We start from the raw sequence: 10,238 nt of genomic DNA, 5'->3' as shown, positions 1-10,238 counted from the left end.
AAATTAATCCAGGTGCCAATATGGAATTAGAGCAAATAAATTATAGATCCAAGCGCATACAAGCAAGTATTAATGTAAGACCAATCCATTGTATTGGTATATTTACGTTAAGTATCGTATTAATTTAACTTTCATCAAAGACACTGTATATGCTTGTAGATGGGGTTTTACGGTATTTAACTTTAAACAGATTTGTTGAAGCGCCACATGAAATAAAAGAAAACTGCAAAGGGGGGGGGGGGTCAGAGGCAGTACTTGTTTGTTTGGGGTCAGAGGGGGTGTCTCCCCACCCCCTCTGAAGCTATAGATTTTTTGAAATTTGAGGTGCAAATGACGCCATTTGGTGCAACATTTTAGTCTTTCTTTACAAGGATAACATGGGAATTGCATTATTTAATGTTGAAATCTAGAATAATCATAGTTTGACCAAAGGGTTAAGTAATTGGCTAGTGTTAATTATGATAACATAATTATGAATCTTTGCACGTAATTATATTGACCAATACAAATTTACTATTCATTCTGATAAAGTAGTTGATAGTTCATTAATTCGCTGCAATAGTGTGATGTCATAATACAGCCTGTATGCCTACTTTGGTTCAAGGACATGTTCCCAGTCATGCAGGGTTCCTATTGACTTTGTGTTGATTAAAAGAAGTTTACATCCACCTAAATGGCATTATCTCGAAAACTGGACAGTTTTAAGAGCTAAAAACTTATCCAGTTATAGTAATTAGTAAAATAAATCATAATATCCTGCTTTCATATCTTAAAAATGTGAAGTTTGTCAGATATTATCATATTCTTTTTACCAACTGGTTGGTTTCCAAAAATCCAATTGGTCATGCTGTGTGAACATGGTAAACAGGGGACTGTCCTTGAGGTGTTTGAACAAAAACACTTCAAATTATATGCATGGCTGTCTTTATCCAAGGTGATGATGTAATCACTATTCCAGCGAATAATAAGCATCGAAGCAGCATCAACTGTTAATCTCAAAATCAAAACAAATTTGACTCTGTGCCTCAGAACCACTAAAAACTGCAGAATTATGACCAAGCATTCTGCAAAGATGCCATTTAGTACCACTCAAAACTGCAGAAAGTATGACCAAACATTATGCAGAGAATGGCATTATCTTGGTCTGATCAATACGAGCGTCTCTGTTAATTAGCGAGATACACAGAGCTTTGTGTTCCCTTCATGAGTACCGCTCTGCGCCGACTAACACTTTAATGCGCAATCCGCCGATCAGATTACCTGTCTGTTGTTATGTATGAGGTAATTAATTAGCAAATCAGAACCCCATGTCATGTTTACGCCATGTATGCTCTGAAAATGTAAACAAATGATGTCTGCCAGCAGATGCACTCAAAACTGCAGAGAGCATGATTAAACATTCTGCAGAGATGCCACTTAGCAGTACCACTACATACAGTATGACTAAACATGTCACCACAGAATTAGAGAAGGAGAACCGGGACTCCCTATACCGCCACGTACAGTCGCGCCGTCAGCTATGGGGAGAAAATTGGGGGTATTCGGGTCCTTGCCGACGGTGCGCGGAGACGAACGAAAACAATTCTGCGTCTCATCTGAAGCGTCTTGGTACTCGCGTGCAGATCGCATCAAGTGCGCCTCTCAAATGCGCCCATCATCCATGTCGCGCTTGCATGACAACGAATGCCTTGAGCGCATTCCGAGGGAAACCGAATACCCCCAATTTTTGCTCCATGCCTGTATCAAGATGGCGGTCAAGTCCTGGTTCTCTGGTTTTAATTCTGTGCATGTCACTTAGTACCACTCACAAAACCATGAAACTGAAAATAAGCCTGAAATAACATGTATATTTGGTGTCCCAAAACGGGCTAAAATAAATATTAAAATCCTGAATGTTGTCATCTCTGAATCACTATATTGGCACCCTGCATCTTGCACTGTGATTTAATGCTGTGATTGTACATCAGGCTGATCAAAATCAGTGGCATTTTGCAGTAGTTGTCACTCTTCAAATTAACATCTATGAGGCAGGCATTCATGCACCATTAAAATGGCACTGCACATTGTTATTCTTGATGGCAGTATCCATAGTCATACAAGTTGTAAAACGGAGAATGTGGTCCCCAGATCATCTGCACATGGGCCATGCTTTGGCTGCAGCTGTCAGTATTGGAATTTGCATTGGCCAACAGGCATTAGCCATGCACTAAGACAATCTTCTGTGCTTCAATGCCAGCGCATGTTAAACATTACCACACACTTGTCTTCAATTGGTTGTTAAGCCTTTAATAGGTGCAATTTGCTCTGAGCATATTGGCACAAAATTACCATGCGAGAAAGGGTCCGACCTGTGAGAAACCTTCTTTGATTGATTCATCCGGTCTAGTTGCCGCCACTACTTACAAGTCACAAAAACCAATCACTTCACTTGTAATTTACTTATACCTAATATAATATATTACCATGTGGAGTATTTTTAACAAGGGCTATTCCATTCATTACATACTCCTCTCTGATAGATACTGCTGGCTTTCAAAGTTGACAAATAAATTAAAATTTAGGCACAATTATTTGCTCATGGAAATATTTCCTTGAGTTTTTCTTTTTTCTTATTTTTTTTACAAAACAAAGGAATATATAGACAGTCTTGATAAGCTGGTTTTTAAAAAGTGCCATACGCTCATCTTATGTACAAATGACATTAATGCCCCTCCGATGTAATACAAAACATCTTCTTGATCTTGAGTTTCTATGAAAAATTCTTTTGCTCATCGAACAATGTCTGTATATTGTCCATTCAAACTTGCCTGCAGTCAGGAGGGAGGAGTGCACAATCAATAGAAGTGGCTATTTGCATTCTGTGATTTAAGACGGTTATGGTTATAAACTGGCTCCAAAGTTGAAGGTGGTAGGTACTGTGGGGTTCTGGAATTGGTAACCTCCTTGTTCTTCTATCCTTTTGGATTCTGAAAATAACAGACAACATATCAAATGCTACATAATTATGTTTCTTTCTTTCTTTGGTACATTTATTTTCACCGTCATAGTGTGCCATCCAAACTGATTGTTGCCAGGTACTCTGGTTCACACTGTTTGGAACCAAGATCAACATGATGACCACAAAAAGTCAATGGGTTACTAACAGGTATGCAAACCAAGTGTGGACCAGTAACTAAGGTATGACGTATTCACTGCGACAGAGAATAGTATGTTCTCAATGTATGTGTTGTTTTGCCTTTTTGTTTGGCACCGTGTTTTCTGACAGATTTGTGCAAGGTATAAATATACATTAAGGGATCTGTAATGAGCGTTTTGACAGTATTTTTTGTGGAACATGAGAGCACATCAGACATATCGAATTGCATTCTGAATATAAATAATGTCTTTCTGATATCAAATAATTTTCATTTTTTGAAATTCACGATATAATACAAATTTTGTGACAAATTATTAAAATTTGATATTTTTCACATTTTTGATATATAACAGTCCTCGAAGTAAATTTGATAAATCTAATGATATATTAAGAAAGAGTGAACAGTTTATCCAACCCAAAGTGTTACAATTAAACATGACAACAAATAAACACAAATCCCGACCGGCACACAACCCAACTTGAAAAAAAAAGCAAGGGAATGTGCGGCATGGGAATCGAACCCACGACCTTCCGAACTCTAGGCGGACGCCTTATCCATTAGGCTACCAGCTCCCACTGATAAACGGTGGTTTATAAAGCTGGGTCTAATGTTATAGCAGTCATGGTATACAATACACACACACAAGTATTACGCATGTACGCATGTGCAGGAGATCATTATTGATGCTTAATCGTTTCCCCAGTATAATTATAAGTAAAGTAGGTAATGGGGATCGCATCCTGCACAAGAACAAATAAACACAATGGGGAACGATTGCTCGCTACAAGAGGAAACTGAATATATTTAATAAGAAAGAGTGAACAGTTTAACCAACCCAAAGTGTTACAATTAAACATAACAACAAATAAACACAAATCCCGACCGGCACACAACCCAACTTGAAAAAAAAGCAAGGGAATGTGCCGGCATGGGAATCGAACCCACGACCTTCCGAACTCTAGACGGACGCCTTATCCATTAGGCTACCAGCTCCCACTGATAAACGGTGGTTAAAGCTTGGTCTAATGTTATAGCAGTCATGGTATACAATACACACACACAAGTATTATGCAAGTACGCATGTGCAGGAGATCATTATTGATGCTTAAGGGGTACTACACCCATTGCATTTTTTTTGCATTTTTTTGCATTTTGTGAAGAAATGAGAAAAAGAAATTGGACAAAGTGGTATGCAAAATGAAGGGGCAAATCTTCTCGTTCAATTGGTGGCATCAGTATCAATGAAGCGTACATGCTTCTAATGATATAAGCCAAAAGGCGGTACATCACTGGTGTTTTAAATTCACTTCATTTTGTAAAGCTTACTATCAACGGATTTCGTTAAAATTTTGGATATGTGTTGCTAACACATTAGGGAAATAATGTTGATATGTAAAATGGGAATAAGTGGTCCCTGATTTCTTTTATGACTTCATGAACTTGGTGCTCCACAACTATCAAAAAACGAACCTGTTAAAATGCTTCTATTTTCAATGTTGAGCTATATTTTGTATTTTGAACTTGCGACACTATTTCACTGAAACTTAATTAAGCCATAGGTAACAGGTTACCACAACCACACTACAGCAATGTTGAAAAAGATTGTATTTTTTTGTCACCTATACCACCATATTAGGTAGTTTTCCGTAAGCTTCATTTTTGTGATTTTGGTAACTATTTTATATTTATTTGCCCAATCCATCTCAACTAGGCAATCTAAATTGTACTCACCATTTACATCCCAAGGTATTTTAGTATATCCACCTCACACATTTCCATTATATATCCAGTAACAGACAAAATATCAAAATTGATGCCTCATTATGACATGTATGATATCACAGACTATCACATGTATTCAAAATTGATGCCTGAATTTGACCTGAACCAATTGACCTATAACCTGACCTTTGATGACCTTATAGCCTTTTTTAATCTCTTTTCCTAACAACACATTAAAGAAGATAAATACATGGTATAGTATTAAATTGTCTATGTGGAAGAGATTAGGCCTATTTAATTTATTCAGTGTTATAATCAGTGAGTACATTTCTATAGATGGTATAACAAAGGATTTAATGTATTCTATTCATGTACCCTACTTGAACATGTTGAAAAGAATAAATTATGGTTTGTTATGAAACACACATCTGAGTTACTAGGATACATGTAAACAAAAAATATATAGGGCTAAAATGACTTACTATACAATGGTTTATTAAGCACCTTTTTTTTTCTTTTTTTAAATTTCACATGATCCGTGCATATATCGCCTAGCTATAAATGAAAAAATATTTTTTTAGACCAATCAAACCAATATATGGGTGTAGTATGCCCTTAATCGTTTCCCCAGTATAATTATAAGTAAAGTAGGTAATGGGGATACGCATCCTGCACAAGAACAAATAAACACAATGGGGAACGATTGCTCGCTACAAGCATCAATAATGATCTCCTGCACATGCGTACTACTTGTGTGTGTGTATTGTATACCATGACTGCTATAACATTAGACCCAGCTTTATCTTCATTGCCTACTGGGGGATGTGGTTGGGTTGGATTGGATGTTTGTATAGTTGTTTGTTTCAATGTTGCAATATTGGCACTGATTAAGCTGCTGCCTGCAAATTGCATTGTGTCTGTTTAGGTGTATTTAATGTACAATTCTAGCAATTTGACCTGCGGGTCACCATTAGAGTTTGAAATAAAAAACCTTCCTTTTTTTTTAGAAGGACATTCTTCGTATTCAGAATGTAATTCGATATGTCTGATGTGCTCTAATGTCCCACAATAAATACTGTCCAAACGTTCATACCCCTTCCCTTAATATTATTTATTATCATTATTACACTTTTTCAACTTATTACTGAGATTTCCAAAAAGGGTTTTTTTTTTACATTTTTAAAAGTTTTTTTGTTCATGTTTAGGTCAGTCATACAGACATTTCAATTTTGTTCCCATAATATAACACACTTGAGATAAACAGCTTTATATTCCCTTGTGAACTACATGTAGTAACTGATAAACTAGTAACATATAATTGGCCGCTGAGACATAATGAGAGAGTTATCATAGGGACTTAAGTTGAGATTGCCCGAGCACCGACTGTGAAACTCAGGAAGTGGTTACTGGACCGGTAATCCAGCAACAGGGGTTCAGTCCCAGCTGAGTCCTGGTTATTTCTCTCTCAAAATTTTCATATGTCAGTTTGCTCAAGTAGTCCAGTCAATAAACAAATTAGTGGTGTCACCCACCACTAATTGCAACAGAATTTTTTTCACTTTTATACATTTTAGAGATGTCCCCTGAACATCATACCAAAAATATACTAGAATATTCTTGGTGGAAAGGTAGTATTTGGCGGGAAAAGGTCATACAGGGGTCAAATTTCAAAATTGCTTTAATCTTTTTAAAAACTATACCAAAGCATTCCTCTAGTCATAAGGATTCAGAAAAAGTATAGTTTGTCATATCTATGATGTACCGTTCTCAAGTTAAATTATATATAAGCAAAAAGGTCAAAGGTTGGGCTCCATGTGGGTCAACTTCAAAAAAATGCTCCGATCTCCTTAAAAATGGTCTCAATGTGTTCGTCCTTTAAAAACACTCCAAAATAAGAATAGTTTGCCATATCTTGGATGCTTGCGTTACCTAGGTAGCAGGGTAAAAGAGGTCATTGACCATTGAACTCTATTGACCCCGACCTAGTTTTCGATGTTACGCATGTAATTAAACAATCTAAACAGTGCAAATATTCTTTAAATGAATTATGTTTGCAAGCCGAACAATTTGAGACCATTTTGATTTAAATCAGACAATTTTTAGTTTTTCGACCTTTGTTGAACCCAACATTTGACCTTTGACCTTTTCAGCTATAACTCAAGAACCGTACATCACAGGTATGGCAAACTATATTTTTTCTGAATCCTTATGACTAGAGGAATAATTTGGTATAGTTTTTAAAATGATTGAAGCAATTTTGAAATTTGACCCCTGTATGACCTTTTCCCGCCAAAAACTACCTTTCCACCAAGTATATGTAGACCAAGCTACTCTACACGTCCATATTAGCGAGGCTAATTGCGTACAACTGCTTACTACGCACAGCCACGCAAAGAGTATGTTCCACAATGTACATGAATTTGATCATTTTTCTATAGTAAGCTGCCTTTGTTGAAAAGGGCAAGGCAGGACAAAACATTTCATTTCATTTATCCGTGTTTGACGTAATGTTCAATTTATTCATCAAATTTCCATGTGCAAAATGCATGCTCGGGTTACAGGTATTTTGTTCAGCAGGGGTAAAAACACCAAAATCCGCATCAAATCTTGAGTAATAATATGCTGCTGCGAGAAAGTATCTTTGAAGAAAACTATATACCACAGGACAGTGTCCACAGCTTACTCTGTAAATATGATTACCTTTAGCAGCTGTCCTTTGATCAGCTAGTACTACAACCTCCTGCAATTCCTTCTGTTGGTCTTCTGTCAGGTGACTTGTCAATGCATTGTACCACACTGGATTGTTTGCTTGAATTTCTAAGAGACACAAAAGGCACATTACAAACATGGTCAACTCTCCCACAGAAATTACACTTAAAAAAGTACAGGTGTTGAAATGGGGGAGGGATTGGTGTCACTACTTTCTGCAATCTGCAAACATTTTAATAAAGCCACAGAATTCCCTTTCTTATGATCATACAAGTGCCCTCAATTTCAAATTTATTAAGCTTCAATTTCTGTTGCAGCATTAGTGTTGTATGTGAACATTGGTATCAAGAACTCATTCAACTCATAATCCAAATTACATTAAAAACATTCAACTGGTACATGTAGTTGATTCAGTGGTTGAGTGATCACATCAGTAGCCTCTGATTTGGCCTTATATGATCTGGATCAGTAAATATTTCACCATTTGCAGATTTGTTGAACCATTTAGATTCCTTGCACAAAATTAGTATGGGAAAGATTCGATAATTTCATGAAGCTTGAGGTATGGAAATTCACAATACATGTCAACTGTTATTTTAATATTAATACAAATTTAAGAGCAAAACAGGAGAAACAGAGGGCTGGCTCTCTCTCCTTTTATTAATCAAGTGGTGCAGGATGAGATTTTAGGTCATCAGATATACATTGCCAAGACTGGAATCCAGATCAGATTTGTCCAATTAGGTAGTCATGTAATCAGAGATGGGCAATTGCCTATAACTCTAGGTAATCACTAATCACAATCTCTTAAATGTGTTATTGGTTCTTTTCCTACCTTGCATGACCAATTTAAAGATGACATATTCATCATCAGAGCAGTCCTCTTCATCTAGCGGTGTGTTATAGCCCTCTAATGCTGTCTCTTCGTAAGCATCATCCTCTTCCTCATCCTTCCTACAAGCAGCCTGAAATCATATAGTAAATGACTGTTAAAATTATGACAAATAAATACCGCTAAAATATCCTGCTATACAAGATGGACCTTTTCCAGAAGGATACAGATCAATAAATACTAAGAAAACTTCATGTTGGATGGGATAAATAGATCTGTATGTCATCATTGGTGATCGACCAACAAAGCAAGATAAAACACTTGCTCTCATGCTTGCTAATTATGTGTCTATATGCCTGATGATGCTTTTCAGTGGAGCCATACAGTGTAAGTATAGGGTGTCTCAAAAGTCTCTTTACCATTTTGAATCATCATATCTTGGATTGCCCGAGGGGAAATCAAAATACACATTTGGAAAGAGTAAATTCATCAAATTATTTGGATACCAACATGATACATTATCTTTCCTATATTATGACATAAAAGACCAAAATATATTGCAATATATATATATATAACACAAGAGTTTTGCAGCAAAAAGTGCTCGATGCATTATTTGCAGAGCTTATAATAATATAATATATATAATATATACAATACTGGCAATAAAAAAAATGTGCATTTCTTCTTGAGAATAAATTGAATTTTCAACTTCGCTCTTCACCTTCTTTACTAGTGAAATTCAGACGAAAAACATCTAGTTCTGTTATGATATGGTTGATGATGATAGATTGAAATTGTTTCTTCATAGAATTCCAATCTAACAATGTATACAAATGTTTATGCAAATAGCACTTTCACCCCTGGCCCTGGTCATACTGCCTGATAATGAAGTAACAACAGAAGATTAAATTTGTTGTCGGCTGCTGAATACTAGAGTTAAGAATATACAAAATAATAAAGGGACTTTTGTGACACCCTGTAGATGGCACAAAGAAACAAGTGACAACCAGGAATACCTATTCCATGAAACTTACAGCCTTTTCTAATCGTTCCAAATAATCAGCACCCTCATCATCAATCTCATCCTCATCGCTTTCTAGCACTTCTCCATCAAAATCGCTATCGTCTTCTTCCTCGCCTGACGAGTCTTCTTCTGCAAGAGCTCGACCTGTTGAGATCACAACAGGGCCAAAATGTTAGCAATTAACATACCAGGGTTGTAGGGTGTTAGAAAACTTGAAGGATGTAAGTGTTTGTTACAACAATGATTAGATTGAGCGTGGAGATTTATTTTTGTACTACCTTGGTGTTACATTTGATCCTATCATTGGTCTGATCATATTAATGTCTTGTCTTGTGTCCTGTGTTATTAGATGTACCAAACCTTATATTCCAAAAGATACCCCCCTCATGCTTGCTAATGCAATAGTTATGTCTAATTTAGACAACTCGAAATTAATACTGTTTGGACTAGCTGTTCTATCTGTTGAGCTGTTCAACTCCGTCCAAATTTTTCATAATGGGTTAGCTCGTATTATTCTCTCTGTTGACATCAGAACACCAATAGATGAGAACAATATGATACCAAGCCCAAGATGACCAAAACAAAACAGGATGAGTGTGCATATCTCCTGGCAAAACAATGTGTAAGGATTTCAAGTGGAATAGACTAATATGAATGAAGTTCATTTGTTATATGGAACCCTGTCGGACAAATCATTATCACATAAATACAACCCATTCCTTGATACAAAGCAACACATTTACTTACAAATTCAATCATGTTTCACCATTGTTCATCACCGTTTAATGATGGGCCAGCATCTTCTGCGCGT

At 36.4% G+C, this 10,238-nt stretch overlaps 1 protein-coding gene across 1 annotated transcript in view; it reads right to left on the bottom strand.

The window, feature by feature from the left end:
- Positions 1-769: 769 nt before the first annotated feature.
- The window catches only part of LOC140168562 (importin-7-like), a 58,209-nt gene continuing 48,740 nt past the window's right edge, over positions 770-10,238 (bottom strand). Inside the window, 4 exon segments of the mRNA XM_072191963.1 lie at positions 770-2,966; positions 7,560-7,676; positions 8,404-8,533; positions 9,438-9,571. Coding sequence (XP_072048064.1) covers positions 2,881-2,966; positions 7,560-7,676; positions 8,404-8,533; positions 9,438-9,571 — 467 coding nt within the window. The 3' untranslated portion in view covers positions 770-2,880.

The sequence above is a fragment of the Amphiura filiformis genome, chromosome 13 (genome assembly GCF_039555335.1).
Source record: "Amphiura filiformis chromosome 13, Afil_fr2py, whole genome shotgun sequence".
Classification (NCBI taxonomy): Eukaryota; Metazoa; Echinodermata; class Ophiuroidea; order Amphilepidida; family Amphiuridae; genus Amphiura; species Amphiura filiformis.
Note: the sequence above shows the minus strand (reverse complement) of the source record. Positions and strands in the feature narration are given on the sequence as shown.